The 23,527-nt window shown below is 33.1% G+C and overlaps 1 protein-coding gene and 2 long non-coding RNA genes across 4 annotated transcripts; 2 read left to right on the top strand and 1 right to left on the bottom strand.

The window, feature by feature from the left end:
- The first annotated feature begins 305 nt into the window (after nt 1–305).
- LOC146951202 (uncharacterized) lies at nt 306–1,220 on the top strand. Of its 2 annotated transcripts, none has more exons than XR_015027826.1 (2): nt 306–551; nt 751–1,220. It is a non-coding gene; the product is annotated as an uncharacterized LOC146951202 (long non-coding RNA). The 2 variants fall into 2 exon arrangements; XR_015027827.1 differs by having other exon boundaries at nt 384–544; nt 751–956.
- Nucleotides 1,221–1,988: 768 nt separating this feature from the next.
- Nucleotides 1,989–3,016, bottom strand: LOC146951201 (uncharacterized). The gene is made up of 2 exons (XR_015027825.1): nt 2,899–3,016; nt 1,989–2,536 (listed from the first exon to the last, which is right to left on the bottom strand). It is a non-coding gene; the product is annotated as an uncharacterized LOC146951201 (long non-coding RNA).
- Nucleotides 3,017–15,146: 12,130 nt separating this feature from the next.
- Nucleotides 15,147–16,887, top strand: LOC146951200 (inorganic pyrophosphatase 2-like). The gene is made up of 4 exons (XM_085747163.1): nt 15,147–15,333; nt 15,445–15,566; nt 15,737–15,938; nt 16,388–16,887. The coding sequence occupies exons 1-4, from the start codon at nt 15,196–15,198 to the stop codon at nt 16,754–16,756; spliced, it is 831 nt and encodes a 276-aa protein (XP_085603289.1). The 5' UTR covers nt 15,147–15,195; the 3' UTR covers nt 16,757–16,887.
- The last annotated feature ends 6,640 nt before the right edge of the window (nt 16,888–23,527 follow it).

The raw sequence follows: 23,527 nt of genomic DNA, 5'->3' as shown, positions 1-23,527 counted from the left end.
TAATCATCAATTAAAATTTATATACCTTGATTCCTTGAATTATCCCAACAAGTTCTCACAATTGCAAGTGGAGGTCTATTTGTCATCACATAAGCATGTTTTTTTTTTTTTTGCAATGCACCATTCACATCTTAGCACATCACATAGGAGTTCAGATCCTCTCCATTTGGAGAGTAAATGGCCATCTCCCTTTACTTTCATATCCAAGTGACATGTGGTTTAAATGAAAATCAATGGCTCAGATTTAATAATCAACTTAAATCATTTATTTTAAAAATTAAAAATCGAATTTTTTCAGATCCTATCCTCTCTCATCATCTTCGTAAAACGCTTTTCCCTTCTTCTCTGGAAAACCCATTTCTCTTCTTCTTCTTCTTATTCTTCATGATATCGGCCATAAAACATGGTTCCTTTCGTCTGCACGAGACTCACCGGACGACGGAGGTCGCTCAAGTGTCTTGTCAATTCTTTGTCGTTGTCGTAAAATTCCACCACGGGGTTCTTGATGGTGTAGTGATTGTTAATTGCGACGGCAGAAGAACAGGTCGGTGGTAAGCGTAAAACTTCGATTTCGGTTTACAACTAGTGTGGGTCTCATTTTTCCATTGTTATTGCCTCTCTCGTTCATTCCCTCTCTCTATTTTACCTGTGTGGGTTATTGTTGTCATATAAAAGGGGACTGAGATAAATTTGAGTGAATTCAATTTGGATAAATTTTTCTCTATTTTGCCTAATGTATTGATGTAACAGGTGTTTAACAAGGTAGCTGATTATGAAGCACACCTTTTAGTTAACTTGATGTAAGAAGACGGATTAAGGGATTAGAAGACTGATTCCAACATAATTTGGAAGAAGACTAGAAAGGAGAAGACTACTATATACTATAGAAGAATTGGAGTTATAGATGTAGTGAATTGTAATCAAACATAGGACTATTGATTTGTGTTGTTCAAACATGTAGTGAATGTATTTTGTATTTTAATCTTGTTGAGCTTTTGGGGGCTGCTATTTGGTTTTCAAACAGCACCTGCTGTTTTTTTTGTGCTGATGTAGCCGAGCAGCTGCTGAGATGAAACAACAAGTCCTTTGTTTTAGGGTACCTTAGAGAGTCTTTTGGATTCTTTGTTTGGGGTCCTTGTGGAGGTGTTTGTTTGTAATGTTGTATTTGGTTGCGGTGTTCTGTCTATATGCGGCACCTATTATTAATAAATTTTTCCGAATTCAATGTCCTGAATTGTGTTGCTGTGTTGTGGTGAATATATTTGTTAAGCAATTTTGCAATTGAACATAAAGCTAAACTCGTTGTATCTGTTGATGTTGTGTGAATTCAAATATATTTGTTAAGCATAAGGCTAAACTAACTTGTGAACAAACCAAAAAACAGCCACATGAAGCAAAAAAGACTGTTGTAGCTGTTGGTTTTATATGACATACATACACAGCAGAAAAGCAGAAAATTGAAAACCGGATGAACAAACCAAGCATAATGGAAAATCAATGTCTTGAATTGTGTTGTAGCAAATATATTTGTTAAGGAATTTTGCAATTGAGTATCAGGCTAAACTCATTGTATATGTTTGTCACCCCCGGCACAAGGCATGTTAAACGGGAAGGTAAAGATTCAACAAACAGGCCGAAACAGAAGCTGCAACAATAGCTTACAGCTGCTGTCATGCAGCCATCTGTCACGCCCGAACAGCCAAAAACAAAGCCGAACAAGCCCGTAAAACCAAACCCAGCGAGGCACTAACAAACCAAGGAGGGAGCAGCCTACAGGGACATATCCCAGCTGCTGTACTAGCAGCCACCAACACCAAAACTGGCGCCAAAACAGTCCCAAAAATTGACAGACCAGCTGCGGAAAAAATTATATGACAAACATAATACACAGCAGAAAATTGACAGCAGAAAATGCAATTATATAACATACATACACAACAAAAATTTGACAGCAGAAATAACATAAAACTAAAATAACACCTCTGAAATGCTTTAAAATAACAGATGTTTCACATCAGCAAATGGTTCAAACCAGTACATCATTAAATCTAGTAAATTTTGTCTAAAGCTTGTGCTAGAAATGCAATACATGTCCCCCAAAAAATGACTGACAAAAGTCTCACAAAAATTGAAATTCAAAGCAAATATTACAAGTGTCTTAAGATCTTCATCTTCATATCTTGCAGAAATAATCAAAAGAAGTTGAACATCCCTAAAGTGTTAACTTGGTTTGCATTGACATGTTGATTTGCATTTCCATGTTGACTTCCACCTTCATATTCATTTAAATTCAGATGCAAACTTGCAATGCCATGTTGATTTGCAGTCCCATGTAGACTTGCAGTGCCAAAATGATTTGTAGTTCCATGTTGACTTGTACTCCCAATTCCTTGTAGACATGCAGTGCCAAAATGATTTGCAGTTCCATGTTGACTTGTATATCCAATCATTTCTTTTCCACCAACTTGCCTTGACACATATTCATGGAAATCTTTTGGTTTCAGTCCAGATTCATCAGCTAACACAATTTGAATAGCTTGAGACTCGTATATGCGTCGATGAGAGCGAATCAGTATATAACAGGGACATACAACAATAGTAACAATAAAAATCAGTATATAACAGGGACATACAACAATAGTAACAGAGACATGTAAAAAATGAAAGACATTAGATGTTACATAACATAGTAACATGAATAATAAGATCAAAAGAGGGCCAAATTGACAGCAAACTAACAATAAAAACCAGTATATAACAGGGACATGAAACCAGTATATATCAGGGACATGTATAAAATGAAAGACATGAGATGTTAAATAACATAGTAACATGAATAATAAGATCAAAAGAGGGACAAATTGATAACAAAATAACAATGCGGAAAGTGACGCATACATGAGCCAAAGCGACGATGCGGAAAGCGCCGGAGTGAGATAGAATGACAAATTGTAGAGAAAGATGGTGCTCCAGGTTAGCAACTCTGCACTGATGAAGAAGAGTGATTTTTGGAAGCTATGCAAATTGAAGGAGAGTGATTTTCTGGGAACCCTGCACTGATGAAGAAGAGTGATTTCTGGAAACTCTAACTCCTTTCCCGCGCGCGTCTCTTCATTTCCTTTTTTAATTATTAATTAATATGAAAAAAATAAATTTAAATCTGAGCCATTGATTTTCATTTAAACCACATGTCACTTGGATATGAAAGTAAAGGGAGATGGCCATTTACTCTCCAAATGGAGAGGATCTGAACTCATCACATAGTTCACATAATCAAGGCACATGAACATAATTCACCGATTCACATTCTATTTTCACAATTCATGAAATTGCAGCATATTTATACCAAACTTGAATATAAATCTGGTTCTTGCAAATGTAACGAATTTGGGTTTTTACCCCTGTAACATTTTTTTTACTAAAATATGTCTTTGCAAATTATTATTATTTGTTTTAAAAAGTCCTTGAGATTATTTTTGTAGCTGAAATGGTCAATTTTAGATGATGTCACAACAGTAACCAGGATCTCACATGCTAATTTATAATTTTTGAAAGATGACTTACTAAAAACAAATAAAAAACCATCATAAAAAACTGATTTAATTTTTTTTTTTGAATTGCTAAATTTTATTAAGTTGAACTAGGTGTAAGACACACCTAAGAACGCAAAAGAGAGAAAGACAAATTACAAAAGGCCAATGCAAAAACACTTCCACACCAAAAACACCTACGCGGCGAAACAAAGCCTGCTGCTCCAACAACTAACTAAGCCCGCAGGCAACCCCAGCAAAAACGCTAACAACCCCTGCAATCTGCCAAACAGGAGTGGTTGTAACAGCAGAAACCACAACCGCAACCGAACACCAAAAAACAACAAAAGGAACAACTGACACAACAACAATAGAAACGCACCAGCAACACCTGCATAGAGACTGCAGCAACAATAGACAGCACCAACACCCCTATCTACGGAAACACTCTCTCGGATGCCAATTCTAATCATAGTAAAGAGTAGGCGGAAATCTTTAACCGCGTTAAACTCCACCTCCACGATAGCACCTTGATCTCATCCACTAATTCCTCCCAAGAGCTAATCATATTATTAAAAATACGATTATTTCTCGTTTTCCTAAATAACCCAAAATGTTGTGTGCCAAATGAGATTCAAGCCATTACACACCTTTTTGCTAGTTGTCATCCCGTCCCAACACGCCCAGTGGATCATCACGGTTGGAGGCATAATCAACTCCCCCTCCACCCAATTAAGGAGCTCCTCCCAAATCCTCCAAACCACGCAACAATGTAAAAACAAATGAGTTTCTATTTCCCCTTGCAATTCACAAAAAACACAGGTCAACGAAGCATTCTCCGGAAGATTATTCTTACGAGCAAGATTTAACCGAGTTGGAATTCTATTAAGGAAAATCTTCCACGAAAAAACCATCACCTTAGAAGGAGCCGAACTTTTCCAATTTTAGGCATAAACCGTCCTATCTTCCGCCCCTATAACCGATGTTGTGCTCCGAAACAAACTAACCAACTTATAGGCAGACTTCACCAAAAACACCCGTCTTCCTCTAATCTCCACTCCCTTCCGGACCCCGTTTCCACCCATACATCTGCCATTGAAGCCTCATTTTGATTTGACATCGCAAAGAGATGAGGAGATTGATCACAAAGAGACCTATCACCCCTCCACACAAAAAAAAAAACTGATTTAAATTGAATAAAACAACATGTACAATTCTAAGAAAAAACATATACAAGTGTTAATATTTATTTATAATTTGTATGCTTGTATTAATATCTTTGTTTTTGTTTTTAATATATTTTTTTTCTTCTTCAAAAGTTGTAGTTCATTTGATAAAAATGTCGAAATTACTAGACCTAAAGTTGTGATTGGGGTTCAAACACCGCTTCCTCCGCTCGTGTGTGAGAGTTATTAATGACTGTTGTCATTTTGTCTTTATAAAAAAAAATGTTAACAAGTGCTCTTATGACATTGTTTTAAACATCCAAATGTAGTAACTTTTACATTAAAAGTTGTATAGTTATGACTTTTACATTGTTCGACTTGTATTTTCTAAACAAAATTTCTTTTTATGAGTTCCTTAAACAATACCCTAATTGATAATAATTCTTATATAAATTGATATTTTTAAACTTGTAATATGTTATTTAACAATAAAAAAAAGTTTCTTGTTTTGGAATTGCACTTCACATAGTTCACATAATCGCAACACATTGACATAATTCATATGTCATATGTATATATATATATATATAGGGGTTTGCTACAATAGACCCACCTTTTTTTATGAAGGTCTATTTTAGCAAGCTGCACCTTTTTCTTTTGACATAAATACCCATATTTTGTCCCGTGAGCTTAACTAATCTGGTAAGGACAATGCATAATATATGCAAGGTCCGGGGTTCGAATCCCGGACACCACAAAAAAAAAAATACCCATATTTTTGTTTTTTGAGAAAGAGAAAAGGAAGGGACAAAGATGTAATTCTGTTTTTGTTATTAATGTTTTTATTTTTTTTTAAGTGAAATCATTAATGTTTTTTATCTCCTTTTTTTTTTGTTCTTCTCTCTTTCTTCTCTCCCTTTCAGTTTGTCGTTTTTCTATTCTTCTTCCATTCTTTTTCATGGACTTTCTAATTACCATTGCCATCTTCAACACAATTTTATCCCTAATCACAAAGCTAACGCCAGAAACAAAATTTCATGAAACCCAATTGAATTTATAACAAAAATCTCAAAACATTAAGATGGCCTTTTCATTCATAATTTTTTGAATCCATGTATCTAAGTGTTATGATGGTGATTGTTGTTTGAAGAAAGAATGAAGAGATCAACTACTTCCTTTTACCAATTTCTTTCAAGCAAAACAAAGGTAATTCAGATTTTTCTATGAAGAGATCGTTGTTTGGTGGTGCTTTTTAACAAAGATGCTATGAAGTAACATTGAGAGCTTAAGGTTTTTCTTCATATTCCTATGCTTGATTCGTTATTTTCCAAGGATTAACCATGAGAGAATGAAAAACAGGGACATTGAACAAAGGGAACCGAAAGAGAGAGAAGAAAAAAAAAGATAAAAAAAATAAAAACATTAATGACAATAACAGAATTACATCTTTGTCTCTTCCTTTTCTCTTTCTCAAAAAGCAAAAATATGGGTATTTATGTCAAAAGGAAAAGGTGCAGCTTGCTAAAATAGACCTTCATGAAAAAGGGTGGGTCTATTGTAGTAAATCCCATATATATAGAGAGAGAGTTCATAAAAGTCACATAGGTCCCGTTTGTTTTAGATTTTTTTTTTAAAATCTATTTTTTTAGTTAAAAAAATCACTTATGTCGTTAAATAGGGAGTATAAATAGGGCAAATTTGATATATCCATGTATGAGGGTCTATAAATAGGGTGTGGCACACCAAAATCAGGCACACTCTCTCACTCTGAGAAATCGCTTCAAATCTCCTTAAAACATCACCAATTTAAGTGTCATAGTGTCTTTGCAAATACACCATCCCGTCTCCTCGCACCAAAGAAGGATTTGTCCCAACCACAATGAACCATCACAATGGTTGATTTGCGTCACCATCGTCCATCTGATGACAAGAACACACACGTATGTATATGTGTGTGTGTGTGTGTGTGTATATATATATGGGTCTTGCTAATATACACACACTTAAAAATTAGAAGGTGTATTTTAGCAAACTACACCTTTTTAGTTGGACAAAATAACCAATTTCTCTTTTTTTTAAAAAGTCAAAACAAAGGGCCATATTTGTAATTAACAAATTTATTTATTAAATAAAAGCAAAAATCCATATTTTCCATTGGTTGTTTCTCTGTCAGTTTTCCATCTTCCCATCACACATCTACGACTTCTCCTTCGCCTCCCTTCTCACAGTCCAAACCCTCCTCCGCCACCCTCGTCGGCACCTGTTTCCTCAAACGTTCTTCGCCGGCCTCGACATTGAATGGAGACTCATCTTCCATCGCGGACATTCAAACCCATCTTCCGCCGTCGTGTCACGCCGTCGTCAAGTCCGTCACTCCGACCTCCGTTTTTACGCGACAACCATGGTCCCAATCTGACCTTCGTATGGCCACTGTGATGGTCATCAATGGTGAATGAAAAGGGGAGTATTATGCTGCAAAAATAATCACCATCCCTTTCAAATTGATTATGGTGGTTGGAGTTATGCTAATGGCAGTTCTTGAAGTCAACATCGTCATAAGGAGAGAGAGAAACATATGGGTGGGTCATAAGTAAGAAAATTACTATAAAGGACATGGATTAAAGGACAATTATAAAAGAGAGGAAGGGTATTTTTTGTCTAAATCAAATAGGTGTAGGATGCTAATGCACACCTTCTAATTTTTAAGTGTGTGTATATTAGCAAAACCATATATATATATATATATATATATATATATATATATATATATATATATATATATATATATATTTGTGGAAAATAGGTGTGTTATACACTAAGAGCATCCACAATGGAGACCCTCAAATTGAAGGTCTTAAGCGGGTCCTACTTGTACACATCACTTTTTTATTATTTTATAATAACAGTACCTAATAGGTACTCGGTCACTCCAATAGAGATCTTTTAACAAAAAGTCTAAATGGGTCCCACCACTAACTCTTAATCATTTATATTCCCCCACTAACATATTATTTTAATAAAAAAGTGTGTGGAGACCACTTAAAGATGGGGGTCTTAAGTTAGACCCCATGTCTTAGAAGACCCCTAAATTTTTTTCCCACAATGGGAGTACCTATTAGGTACTAAGTCTTAAATGGTGAAGACCTCACCATTGTAGATGCTCTAAGGCTCTGTTTGGTAACTCAAAAAAAGAGCTTATAGCTTTTAGCTCATAGCTTATAAGCTCGTCTGACAAAAAATAGCTCTATTTGGTAATGTCTCTTCACCACGAGCTTCTAGCTTATTTCACGAGCTTATAAGCTATTTTTCAGAAGCTATTCCAAGTAGCGTTTGAGCTTATAACTTATAGCTTCCCATATTTTCTTCCATTTTTACCCTTATAATTTTAATTCAAACCCACTTTTACCCTTTATATATTGAAACACATTTATTACGTTTTCAATGTTCCTACGTTTCCAGTTCCTCTATTTTTTTTTTGTTCCTAATTTTCCAGTTTCCTACGTTTTCAATCTTCTGCCGCTATTTTATACTTGAATTTTTTTTAAAGTATAAAAATGGAAATGGAATAAATTTAAAATAAAACTTCAACAAAAAAATAATATTTTTTTGAAAGAGAAAAAATAATAACTTAATAATATATAAAATATATATTCAGAACATAATTTAATAATTTTATGAATTAAAAATGTCCTTTTATGTCATTTTACATTTATCAGCTAGTTGAACCGCTAATTTTACCAAACACTTTAGTTAGCTTATCAGCTATCAGTCATCAGTCATCAGCTATAAGCTATCAGCTAGCTTATCAGCTAAAAGCTATTAGCTAACTTATCAGCTAGCTTATCAGCTATCCGCTATTTTTACCAAACAGAGCCTAAGATCATAGGAGTGTTGGAATATCTAATGCAGTGGAACCTGATAATTCAGCTTTAAAGACTCGTGTTCCATGTTTTTTGCTCACTTGAGTTGAAACAAATATTTTCCAAGAGCATGATTAGAAGCAATAACTGAAGGAAAATCTAATAGAAGAATGGAGTAGAAGCAGCGGAAAATTTTCGATTTTCATTCCTTGGATCATTACGAAATTCAAACATGAATCAGTGATTCGATTGTTACCTTGAACTGTAGAATCTGAAAGCTGGAACTGGAAACTGGAATCTCGATCACAGCCAAGCAAGCAGCAAGCAGCAAAGCCTCTAGCAAGTCCACACGAACAGTGCTCCTCCAAAACTCGGTGCTAGCCAATGAATTGGAATTGCAGAGAAGAAAGGGGTTGCTTCAAAACGTGTAACCAAAAACTTCAGCACCAGAGTTCTATTTATAGAACTTTTAGTGTGCTCTGCAAGTCATAAGTCACTATTGGGCTTCAGTAAGCCCAACAACGAGTTTAGTAATTTTGCTAACTAATTAACGCTATTTACTAAACGCACCCCTTATATAAGTCATACTTATATATTTCTCTTTTGACTGTTCTTTGTGTGTGACCCTATAGGTTCTAATCACGTTGGCAATAATATTAAATCTAATATTTAATATTATAAACAATGAGCGGTATCTAGCAACACATCATTGCTACCCAAGTGACAAGAATGTCAAGTGATCTGACGAAACCTTTCCATGATAATACTTATGTGTACAATTACTCCTTTGTCTCGATATCTTTATTGATCCCAAGGCATAGATATTGTCACCCTTGTATAGATCAATGTTTATTTTCTTGATTCCGAAATATACTGAATAACGAATAAGTCCAATATCTTATATTGACTTAGTTCGGCATGGCCATGCAGTTTTACAGTCATATTTCATCATTAGGCCTAAAGAACACCCAAATCGTTTCGGCAAATATTATGATCAAATCCAAAAGATCATATATGATATTGAAACTCTTTCAAATCATGATTCTTTTAAATTATAAACAAATCAAGTTAAAGTCATGCAAATCGATTAAATAATTTCAAAAGATCATATATGACATTGAAACTATTTCAAATCATGATCTTTTAAATTAACTATCAATTTAGGATCGTTTATTACCTTTCAAACAACTTTTGAAAAACAATCCAAAAGGTAGAATTTTTTATTTACTTAATTATAGTAATATTGAAACTCAATAATTATTATAATTAAATCTGCTTTATTTAGGCAATCAATTTGTTTCCAAAACAAATTACAGGGCTAAAATTAAGCAAATATTTTATTACCAAATTCAAAAATCATATCTGATATTGAAACTCTTTCAAAATCATGATCTTTTAAATTTACTACCTTTCTCCAATTAAATAAATTAATTAAACATAAATATTTTCAAGGATTGTTTGTTTAGCATGAACAACCGGATCTATGATGCTTCACCAGATTCGGATATTGAAGCTCACTCTCACGAATTGTTCAAATTCACAACAATCTCTTTGAAAACAATTGATCGAATGATACAACCATAATAATACAACGCTTGTATAAATAGGTATCCTAATACAACAATCAAACATCAATAGTTTTAACAATTGTTTGTTCAGTATGGACAACCGGATCTTTGATGTTTCACCAGAATCGGTATTCGAAGCTCAATCTCACGAGTTGACTACAAATTCACAATCAATTATATAAAACCTATTGAACGAATGATATCATCAATATATCACATATAATTATGTTGTATTAAAATCATATATCACATATATGATATTGATCAATCAATTTTAATTAATATTTAAATTTAAATAATAAAATATTAACACTTAATATTCTATTTTATTAACGGATTTGCATTCCAAATTAATTCTTTATAGAATATCAAAATATTAGCAAATCAAATATTTGCGAAAATATTATTATCTCTTAAAACAATTTTAAAAGATAATCTAATTTGATTTGTTTCCAATCATGTTCCCGTCGATATGTATAATCGATATGTTGATACTTCACCAGAAACGGTTTCTGAAACATCAAACAAATCGAAAAGCCATGCACAGAAAACATGATACGATGCCAATTTTAATTCTCTTTATTATTTAATTCCGATTCAAAATGTTTAATCATATTAAAATATAAAGCAGTAACAAAGCAATCCGATTCATGGTTTCGTAATTGGCTCTGATACCACTGAAGGAAAATCTAATAGAAGAATGGAGTAGAAGCAGCGGAAAATTTTTGATTTTCATTCCTTGGATCATTATGAAATTCAAACATGAATCAGTGATTCGATTGTTACCTTGAACTGTGGAATCTGAAAGCTGGAACTGGAAACTGGAATCTCGATCACAGCCAAGCAAGCAGCAAGCAGCAAAGCCTCTAGCAAGTCCACACGAACAGTGCTCCTCCAAAACTCGGTGCTAGCCAATGAATTGGAAGTGCAGAGAAGAAAGGGGTTGCTTCAAAACGTGTAACCAAAAACTTTAGCACCAGAGTTCTATTTATAGAACTTTTAGTGTGCTCTGCAAGTCATAAGTCACTATTGAGCTTCAGTAAGCCCAACAACGAGTTTAGTAATTTTGCTAACTAATTAGCGCTATTTACTAAACGCACCCCTTATATAAGTCATACTTATATATTTCTCTTTTGACTGTTCTTTGTGTGTGACCCTATAGGTTCTAGTCACGTTGGCAATAATATTAAATCTAATATTTAATATTATAAACAATGAGCGGTATCTAGCAACACATCATTGCTACCCAAGTGACAAGAATGTCAAGTGATCTGACGAAACCTTTCCATGATAATACTTATGTGTACAATTACTCCCTTGTCTCGATATCTTTATTGATCCCAAGGCATAGATATTGTCACCCTTGTATAGATCAATGTTTATTTTCTTGATTCCGAAATATACTGAATAACGAATAAGTCCAATATCTTATATTGACTTAGTTCGGCATGGCCATGCAGTTTTACAGTCATATTTCATCAAGAGGCCTAAAGATATATCTCCTGTTTATGAGGAGGGACAAATCCCATCTAGGACACTCATGTCCCTCAGCATGCTTCATCAAGTACCCATCAACCAACATTATGGTTATCCTTTTACAGACAACGTTAGAATGGCAACAAATCACTTGAGTCCACATCTAGGGATCATAGTGGTTTCAGGTCTAAGAGCGATATACACTATTATCATTGTGAGAATATCTTATGACAATTGCATAACTTACTATGTAGTATTCTCACGGCGGGTCAATCAAATATAAATATGACTCATAATATTTATATCTATGTGAAGACTTGATAACTCTTTATCCATGATCTGTGAGATGTGATCATCAGTCTACCCACATAATAGTCTCTATGCTTTGATGATATCCCACTTCTCAATAAAGCTTGACTACGGATACTTTTAGAATAGTTTCCTTATGTTTAACGGGGTCTCACAATTAAGTTATACTTAATGTTCCATTAAACGAACTAACTATTCTAGGGACTTTATTATTTTGAAACAAAACAAAATCAATAAAGAAACGCCTTATAATTTATATTTTCACAATATATATATTTATATCAATACCATGATACAAAGCCAAACCCAATCAATTTTGATTGGATATTAGGGCTTACTCCAACAATAACCAATACGTGGATATGGTAATGCTCTAGCCCTTTGGATTAGCTTTGTTTATGTTGGAACACTAGTTAATTCTAGTGAGAAAATTGGAAAGAAAGAAAACACTATGAGAAACTAGTGTGTGGGTACGTGACTTAAAAATGTCCCACATTGGAGAGTCACCCCAACTAGTAAGTGTTTATATAAGGGTGGGGTGACCTCCAAGGGTGTGCCCTTGGGGTACCCATTTTTGTGAACGGGTGAACGCTTACAAAATATATATATCACGCGCGCGACGCCGCCGCCGTCCGTCCGGTCGGGCTTCGGTCATGGGTTAAAAAATTGATATATATTTTTTTGTCACTTGAAAATGTTAAATTAACTAATTAATTAATTTTTCATTATACGAAAGCGTTACGCGTAACAAATTGATGTGTTACAATCCGACCCGATCCAGAAACTTCCGGATATTTCCAATTAAGAAACAAAACGTGTTTGCTTAAGGATTAAGCTGACTTAATCCCCAAGTCACGCGTAAAATGCGTTTGCTTGAGGATTAAGCAGACTTAATCCCCAAGTCACGCGATTCTTTTGTTACGAACTCTGCCTATAAAAGGAGAGCTCACCCCACTCATTCTTCACACCAAAATCTCACAGTTGATGCTTCCTGTGTGGTTTTCTCTCTTCTCCCTTCGATTTTAACAAATCGTTCTTCTTCTTCTACTCCTTTCTGTCCCATCGGCTTCGAATAGAGCGGTTACGTACCGTATCGAGTGGCTTCGATCAAACGATTGAACCATACTTTGAGGTGTAATTCTTGAGCGACTATATACTGTGCAGTATATACTCGTAACAGTGATCTGGGCTGTTTTATCCTGGAGACGGTGTGGTTGTTAGTCTACCTTGCACAAACTAGGGTAGCGCCGCGAAACGTCTTAAAGAAAGCGACCTGGTCGTGACTCACCCAGTAATTTCGTTCGGTATAATTTTTAAATCGAAAAACAACAGTTTATAAACACCCTTCATATAATTCTTTTTTTTTTGACCAAAAAAAATCAATCAAACTTATAATTTTCTCGCAATTTATATTTTTATCTTTTTGCTTTGCATTTTACTTATGTTTTCTAAGCCAAAATAAGCTGAATAAGACTATATATATTTTCCTCTCAAAAGAAAAAAGATGCTATGTATATTTTAAATTTTGTTCGTGGCCGAAACTGTCCAAGACAAACACGTCATTAGTATGTTTTTTGAAGAGAAGAAAACTATTGCATTTCATTAAATAGAATGTGTTCAATACAATGCGGTATTTCTACCAATATTTGGGAGCTAGCTGATGATAAAGCCGCTTTAGCTAAACTATGAGCAACCTCATTTGCTTGCCTCCGCACAAACTCAACACGAGAGTTTTCATAAAATTGTCGAAAGAGAGATTTACAATTATCAATTATGTTCCCGAACTCTGTGACTTCATTATGACGGGAATGAAAGCTATCAACTACTCTCTTCGCATCCATCTCAAAATCCACCGCTCCTAATTGAAGCAAATGAACCCAGTCCATAGGAGATAAAATACTACGTCATTAGTATGTTATCTCAGTTTGCTTTTAGTGGTTTTGCTTTTTGATCAATAATCAAACAAAGAGATATCGACAATGGTTTGGTCTAATTGTGATAAAAAAGACGGGCCCTAAGTATTTGATCATTATTTAATTTTTGATTCACGCGTATGAAAAAATTCCAATTGAAAAGGGAGTACACATCTTGTGTTCTTCGAAAAAATTAATCAATGTTAAACGGTAGTGAAAACTTCGTACCAATATCATGATAACTTAAAAAGAAACAAAAATTTTAATATTTACAAACGTTTAAATAGAACAAATTTAAAAGTAAAAATAGTTTATATATATAATGAAACCGGAAAAACGTAGAATTTGAAGGGAGAAAAACCAAGCAAACTTGATCCGATAGGTTACTATCAATTAACATTTCTACATAAAATTATAATTATAAATTTGTATTAAATGATTTTTCATATGAACTATCTTTGTACGTTTTTTAATCAAAATAGTTTAAGTGGCTAGGTTCTCCCAGGTTCCTTAAAAAAAAAAAAAAAAGGTTCTCCCAGGTTCATAAGGACTAGCAAAAAGCTCAAGCTTCGGGATTATGCAAATAAGTGTCATTTTTTATATATATATTTTTGACAAAAAAAATAAAAATTGAATTTACCATTTTCAAACATAATATTTTTATATTTGTTTCCTTAACCAATACTCCTATCCTAAAAACACTTTTAACATTTTTCTTGTTTATATTAATACTTATTTGTGCTGAATTGTTTCAAGTTTACCAAATTTATTCTTAAGAATAACATTCCTTAGAACATAAAGATGAAAATTTTATTCTAAGGTATTTAGAAAAATATGTTTGCTTAATATTATAATATTTTTGGGAACGATAAAAATAGGGACTATAATAGGTAATTACACATGAGTTTGTTCTCATCTTCATAGGAACTCGATACCCACCATTTTCGTTGGGAAAAATTTTCTATTCCCAAAAACGTTTTATACACGGGAATAAAATTTAGTAAACTCGTAGCAAACATAGATATGTATGTTTATATCGTTTTATTCCTGGAATCTACGAATATAACTTGAAACAAACGCACCCTTGTACTATTAATCTATGCTAAAGGCCTTTGGAAATCATATACCATAAATAAAATAAAAATATAATACTTGACCAAAAAAATAAAAATAATACTCATCCAATCAACATTGGTATATTCCATGGAATCCAAAGGACCTATATTAATTTAAATATATAAATAAATCTTAAATATCTTGCTTATGTGCAAACCTTGCACTCTATTTGCCTATAAATACCCTTTGTTAGTCCTTGATCATCTTCACAGACTTATATAGTTATCTCATCAAAATTAGCTTTTTGTACATTTATAATGGCTGGAGTTGTAGTGATTTTTGACTTTGACTCAACAATCATTGAATGTGATAGTGATAATTGGGTTCTTGATGAGTTTGGTTTAACTGAGAAATTCTATCAGCTTCTTCCTAGCATGCTTTGGAATCCTCTCATGGTCTTCTTTACTTTCCTTAATTTTCATGCTTCTAATATAATGTTGTTCTATCTCATTTAATTTTTTTTCCTAGTTAAAGAAATAATTTTAATTTGTCCTTAAATTTTATAGGACAAAATAATGAATGAACTTCATGCACAAGGAAAAACAATGGAAGAAATTGTAGAAGTTCTTAATAGGACTCCAATTCATCCTCGCATTATCCCTGCCATTGAGGCTGCTTATTCTCTAGGGTATAATAACTCACTTTCACTTTTTCTATATTGCATATACAATGTGCTTAGTATGAGAATAATTTATACGGTTGATAATTAATTATCATGTTCACTCACTTTATAATATATGCTTTTGTTTCATTGATGAAGATGCTAATGTCTAAGATGAAATATTTGTTTGTGTTCAGGTGTGAGCTGAGGATTGTGAGTGATGCAAATATTTTCTTTATTGAAACAATTTTGAAGCATCATGGGGTGCTGAATTGTTTCTCAAAGATCACTGCAAACCCAAGTTATGTTAATGAAGAAGGGAGGCTCATAATATGTCCCTACCATGATTATCTAAAATCTTCTCATGGATGTAACCTTTGTCCACCAAATATGTGCAAGGCAATTGCACTACCTCTAAATCTATTTATGACCATATAATACTATTATATTCATATTTATCTATTAAATCACTTTGTAGATAATTATGCTTTATATTATGAATTATAGCTCTATATCTTATTCACCACCTGGTCAATTTTTCTTTAATATTTTAATTTTGATGATATTGAACTTTTTTGCATTGTCTGTTTATATTATTATATTGCATACTGTCTCTGTTCTATGTCGTAATCAAAGGAATTCTGCCTACACAAAAAGGCAAAATCATACTTCATGCTATGTAGAGCTAGAACAATTTCTATATTGAGTTAATATACTTTTCACTTTATAAAACATACTATAGTTTAAGTATACATTTTTCCCATACATAAAATCACATCTTATCATATAGATATTTGTAAAAATATTTTTTTCTATTGACACATTTCTCACCCTCGAATGACATACAGGGAAAGGTGATGGAAATGTTTCAAAATTCACTTGATGATGAAGGAAAGAAGAAAATCATCTACTTAGGAGATGGAAGTGGAGACTTTTGTCCTAGTCTAAAGCTCAAAGAGAGTGATTATTTGATGCCTAGAATGAACTTTGCATTGAGTGATTTAGTATCTAAAAATTCAAATGACATTAAGGCACATGTACATGGTTGGAGAGATGGAGAGGAGCTTGAGAATGTTCTGCTTCATATCATCAATAAAGCTAATATTGGTAAAGGGAACATTGTTGGTCCAAAAATCATCTCAGTTGATTGCAAGATGGGGAATATTTCAATTGATGCTCATAAACATTTCCCTGAAGCTCTATCAGTTCCTAATTAATTAGTAACTGAAAATTTCTTATGATGAAGAATGATATATTTAAATCAAAGCCATTGTATTTCTTGAGGCTTGTCAACTTCTGAAAATTAATGTACGAATAAAGAATTAATAAAGTATATTGTGTTGAATAACTTTCTTCGTTACAATTGTCGTATTTATATGTGTGTGATGTGTTTAAATTTTGAAAGTTTATCGAGCATATCATTAGAGTTTTTTTAGGGATATTAGAGTTTTGTTTAATTTTTTTTTTTTTTACAAGAGAGGGCCGAAGCCCAAAGTTTTGTTTAATTTTATTTGAAGCAACAATAGAAGTGGATACCAATATGCAATATCGAGATCGTTGGACCGAATATTGTGATTACACTTGTTTGAACTTAAGATTTTCCTTTGTGTGTCTGAGTTTTTAAGTGGTGTTGACACTTTCTCTATAACCAAAAACAATCTAACCTAATTATGAAAATAAAAATACAACACAGTTTTTCTTTCTTTTTTTTTTATAAAGTTACCCATAGCTTTTTTAGATGTTAAGATCTTGTTATGTTCTTATGGTCAAGTTTTGGGATGTTGACAATTTAAACCGATCCAAATAAAAATAAGAATTCGATCCCAAGAAATGGAAAATCGAGTAAATATAGTTTTACTTGATGTACTTGCATTTTTTGTTTTGTTGTTGTTGTAAAGACTGCACATCACCAAATCATATTTCGTACTGTGTTTTTTAAAATCAACCTTAACCGAATAAAACCACATGTATAAATGACCATGATTCTGACATATTGTAAGGCTCATGAGGAGACACAAATTTCCAACCCAACCACCCATTTATACGATACCACAAAGGAAAGATAGTTCAACAAGAAAAAAAATGGTGATCCGCGATCTCCAATGGATTACCACTGAGGCTAAGGAGGTTCTCCCGAGTTAGCACACCTTATCTTGCATAAGTTTTTTTGATCTTACATAAGTTGCCAAGAGGAAAATAACTACTTTAGACGGAGCCCAAGACATCAACCTAACCAAGGAAATCAGACACCTCAGTCGTCAAGACCACACCATACCCCCACCCCCTAGCAAGGAATGAGTAAGTCGGCTTCACTGAGAACAATCCAGAATGATCTTGTTTTCAACACCAGGCATCCTCCTTATCAAGAGCGGCTACCAGAGGTAAAGAAGAGAGGATGTCGTTCTAAAGCTCAAATTCCCATACAAACAACGTCTGCATCCACTAGAGCTCCCATACACACTCATCTTCCTCCCAATGTCCAATCTCCCCCACCCTACCATTTTGCTACTCTAAAACCTGAAATAGTCTTTGATGGCCAACCTATCCTCAGTGGCACACAACCAAGTGGACGATATGTATGGATGATAACCGAATTTAGAAGGACTGCCCTACCTCCCAAGCTGATATATTTATTTCCTCAAGACCCCATAGTCCTTCATATAATATCAATAAGAGGTTGCCAAGTCTTGTCTCTACGGGGGCTAGCCCCTACTGGTACGCCAAGGTAAGTGAAAGGTAGGGAACCTTTTCTACAATAAAGAAAACACTTAACAATATCCAGGAAATCATCATTAACATAAACCCCCGGAATATTGTATCCTCAATTTTTTTCTTCTTCTTTTAATTTAAATTCCTAAATTCTAAAGCGTTAAAATTAGAGTGCCTAATTTTTAAAATCAATGTCTCCGTTTAAGAGCAATATAGTTAGAATTTACGAACAAAAAACAATGAGTCATTCATGTCCAATGTGACGTGTTACAAATGAACACACGTGATTGTTGTTTATTTTTAGTTGTGAAACAAACAATTAAAGTTGTGGTTCACAGTGACAAAACATAACATAAATGATAACAATATAATATAAACGTAACTTAAAAACTAACTGTAAGGATTTTGGTCTCCAACTCCAAACATCGATGAACTTGGACAAAACTCAAATATTAGCAAACATACTTTTGGGGACGATCACGATGTTGGTCAATGTTTAACTAAAAAACACATTCAATTATTTCACTTTTCCCTCATCATGCCCCGTCCATTATATTTAATTTGTCATCTTCTATGCTTTCACGGAAAAAATATTGAATTTGATTGAGTTGGTTTGAAAAAGTAGTTATGCTTACTGAATCATGAAAAATTATGTCTCCATCCATGCAAATGCACAAGTTTGCCTAATTATTTGCGTTATGTTGTGACATGCACTAAAACCACTTTTTTCTTGCCTTTCTACATAATGCGAATATGGTTGGATCTAACCTAAGAAAAAGAGAGAATTAAAGCAAAAAAAGAAAGATAATACAATATCATTATAGATTAGGAATAGGAAGTAAATCAATTACTGGAGCATTATTATTTTCAAGTGCTCGTCTTTTTGTTGTCCCAATTTTTCTGATATGTGTTAATGCTTTTTTAAAATGAATTGGACTAATTTGTTTGAGTACTGTGTCTGTGTAAGATGATGCCTTTATATAAAGCAAGTGATGTAAGAGAACCAAAAGTTTGCTGAAATATTTTCGTTTTATTCAAGTAATTGTACCATGCCAATTAATATTTTTAATATGATATCCCTAAAAAAAAGATATATGATAAAAGGCTATAGTTATCCAAATCTATGAATTATTAGTGTAAAATATTTTAATATGATATCTCTCTTGTAATTTTAACACGAGAGAGCGTGTTCGAAAAATCAAGTTTTTATATCATTTGTATTTGACACTTTTGGTTTCCTAACATCAGAGGTTATTGACATTCTACAAAAAATTTAAATGATGATGCATATCAATGTTGTGTATCCTAAGTTCATATATATTCTATTTAAGAGGATTATTAATTTTGTCATCTAAAAGGTTAGTGGCACAATTTATTGTACACTTGTCTCTCATTCATACATTCATTTTCATTCAACGAAACTTAATAATTCTAGACCAATAATTAATACATACATACATACATACATACATACATACATACATACATACATACATACATACATACATACATACTCAATGTGAACCAAATACTTTGTTCAAAACAAAAACAAAATACATAACAATCCTATTATACACTTCAACAACTTTACTTTGTTCATTAATGCATCAATTTTATCTATTAACCTTGTCTTCCACATCTCTTCTTTGATTATCTCCCGGTCTAACAATGCAATTTCTCCATCACCCTTAATTTCCAAATACAATCATCACCAATTTTGATCTAATACAACAACAACAACAACCAAGCCTTATCCCACTAAGTGGGGTCAGCTACATGGATCAAATGACGTCATAGTGTTCTATCATAAACCAAATTTGGATTTAACTCATCGACCTCTAAATCTTTTCTAATAGTTTCTCTAATAGTTTTCCTAGGTCTTCCTCTACCTCTTTTAACTTGACTCTCCTCCATTTGATCTACTCTTCTTACCACGACATCTACAGGTCTTCTCTCTACATGCCCAAACCATCTAAACCTATTTTCTACCAACTTTTCTACCCCCACTCTCTCTCTAATGGTGTCATTCCTAATCCTATCATGTCAAGTCTTACCACCAATTTTGATCTAATGATGCAATTTATTCCTTCATCTTACATGAATTTTTTATTCATCACATTTTGTCATTCTTCCTCGGCAGTCCTACTTTCTAAACATCTTGATCAAACTTGCCATTAAGAAAACCAAATTTCTCAGCCTCATCAACCCATATAAAGAAATTACTGGGAGTTACCACCCTATGACTTGTCACTACTCTAACTCGTCAGTGTCGCGTGAACACGTAACAGACACATCACCTTGTCAAATGGAGAAGACAAATGTGCCCGATGCTTTATAATATGAGGGGGGGGGGGGGGGGGGGGGGGGGGGGGGGGGGGGGTTTCCTTTTCTCAAATTTAAGGAGGTAACTGCAAGAATTTTCAATTTCGTTTTTTTTTTTTTTGCTATTTACTCAATACAAATCCTCCTAATTTGAGGAAATTAAAAAATTGTGTTGGATCAAGTTTTTTTTTTTTTAGGGTTTATGTGAACTATTCAAATTCAATCTATATTGTTATAATATTCTTAAAATTTAAAATATATTAATCATATACATTAATTTATCATCCTCTAATAAAGTACTCTTTCAAAAAATATGAAAGATATTTTCATTTTTTCCTATATTTCTCACCCCCAAAGCTCTCACTCCAAACTATCAAACAAAGTCTTATGTTTTGTTTGCGAGTTTGAAAAGGAAAAGAGTTAAGAACTTTGAAAAAATAAGAAAGAAATAGAGGACTTTGAGAGGTAGAGCTTTAGGAGTCATTTTTCTTCATAAGACAAAATCTCCGAAACTCAAAAATTGCATTGGATGAAAGTTTTGAGGGTTTCTAAGATTCATGCAAAGTCAATTTATGTTGTTATAATATTCTTAAAATAAAAAATATATTAATCAATAACATTGTTTAATATTCTTTAAAAAGAATACTCTTTCAAAAAAAAGCAAAAAAATTCTTCATTTTTCCTATATTTCTTTACCCTCAAAACCCTCTCTTTCAAACTCCCAAACAAACAAACAAAGCTTAAGATTATGATATATGGATGGCTAACATTTATTTAGAATAGTATACTAATCGCATTGTTCTCTATGCGATAAAGAATCCAGGAAGAAAAATGTTTTAAATTACAGTAGTTTGTTTCTTGTTTTTCCCTTTCTTAGTTTAAATTTTTTAATTTTCATAGTCTTTATAGCAGCAGAAAACTTTTTTTTTTTTGAAGAACAGCAGAAAACTTTTTAACACTGTTTCATAATAATTGTAATAAAATCTAAAAAATAATTTCTGCTTCCAATTTTCAACGTCACATTAATTATATTTTTCCAATCATACTGTCAAACTATTACTACATACGCTTATGTTAATTTAACACTGCTTTGTATTTATGATAGTGATAAATATATAATTTATTGATAATGCTAAAATCTATCGAAATGTTTAAATTACAAGTCAATTTACACTTTGGCTGCCTTCACACCAAGTTTGGTTAATTTGGACGGTCCAACTCAATTCAAAAGCTTACGGATACTCCAAGCTAGAGTAGAAATAGTCCCGCTAAACTTGCAATTATCATTAATCAAATCAACAAGAACCTTCAAGTCACTCTCGACTATAAGGTGAGTGATATGCTCTCTCCAAGTCATGTCCAAACCAAGGTACATGCCCCATATCTCAACATGAAAAGCATCACACATTTCAGTCTTCCTAACGTAGCCTTTGATCCATCTACTATCAGAATCCCAAAGAAGTCTCGGGCACACCACATGAGTACCCGCTCCCTTCTAAGCACCCTCAATATTAAGTTTAACCCATATCCTATATGAGGTCTCTTCCCGTTGATGTATAAAAGTTTCCTTTTGTCGAGATCTTCTATCCATCGAATTTAATCAATCTATGATATTGTCTTCAACTTTTTGATTACCAACATTGGGTTGGTCGATATTAGAAAGTCTACTACAAAAATAGATTTTAAAATTTGTTCCACCATGTCATCATAAATACCAACAAGTCTTCATGTAGGTAGATTTCCATGTAGTTGGGTTATCTCCAATCCCTGTTTTATTGAGGTTGTTGAAGATCCCCTCCCTACGATCAAAAGAGAAAAAGAATTGACAAGTCTAAGCCATACATGAGTGGTATAAATGCAGTCACATAACACATATACGGTTGTCTCAGTCTCTCTCGCACAACATGAACACGTTGGGGAAATACCAATCCCCACTTGCTTCTACTAAAGTTGGTAAGGATCCTTCCATGCGCAACCAACCAAATACATGTTTGGATACGATGGGGGCCACATCCGGAGAGGTCTCTTGATGTAAATTATATGATTTTTTTGTTTTGTTTGTAAATAGACGAAATTGCAAAGTCATTATAAATTCACACAAAAAGGAAGAGTGATTATATTTTTTTTACTCTTAAGAAAAGAGACTTGAGTTTTTTCATTTTGTTCTCCTTTTCAATATACATAAGTTATATATAAAACCGTCATTCCTAACTTTTAAGGATAATTCATGCTTGCTCAAAAAAAAAAAAAAAAAAGGATAATTCATGCACTCCTTCAAAAAAAAAAAAAGAGGATAATTCATGCATACACGTAGTTTGCACAAAGATGGCAGACATATCCCCAAATTTTTTGGCTACAACAAGACATATCCCCAATTGGATTCAATGTTGGAATCTCATTCTTCGATTTTTTTATGTTTATAAATCCCTATTTTGCAACCTTTCTATATGCTCTTTCATTTGCTCATTATGTATTTCCACGTGACATTGCATTGGGTAGATCGATCCACATCTCAAAAGAATAATTAAGTAAAATTGGGCAAAACAAAGAATCTTTTACAGATAACAATTTTAATATATTTCCACACGAGATAGCAACAACCAACAATGACCCAATTGACAATTTTAAATTAAAAATAAAATCCCTAAAAAAAATTAAAAATATACCTTAATTTTGTAATTGGAAGAAATCAACATCTTAAATAGATCTCAATTACTTCAAGAGAATTAATCTTCAAAGTTGTGTACGAATGATACATTTTTTATGATACATTCATTACAATGGATTAGTTTGATTTTAACATACATACGAAAAATAATCTATCATGTATGTTAAAGACTAAAATGATGAATTTTATATAGTTTACAATTATTTATTTTTATATACTCCCTCCGGTCCTATTTATAATAGAAAGTTGACTTTTTAGATACATTGAATAATGTATGTATCTAGTCAAG

This window comes from Medicago sativa, chromosome 2 (genome assembly GCF_051527215.1).
Source record: "Medicago sativa cultivar Bolivia chromosome 2, Bolivia_mono, whole genome shotgun sequence".
Taxonomy (NCBI): domain Eukaryota; kingdom Viridiplantae; phylum Streptophyta; class Magnoliopsida; order Fabales; family Fabaceae; genus Medicago; species Medicago sativa.
The sequence above is the reverse complement of the archived record's forward strand: the minus strand, read 5'-3'. Positions and strand labels throughout refer to the sequence as shown.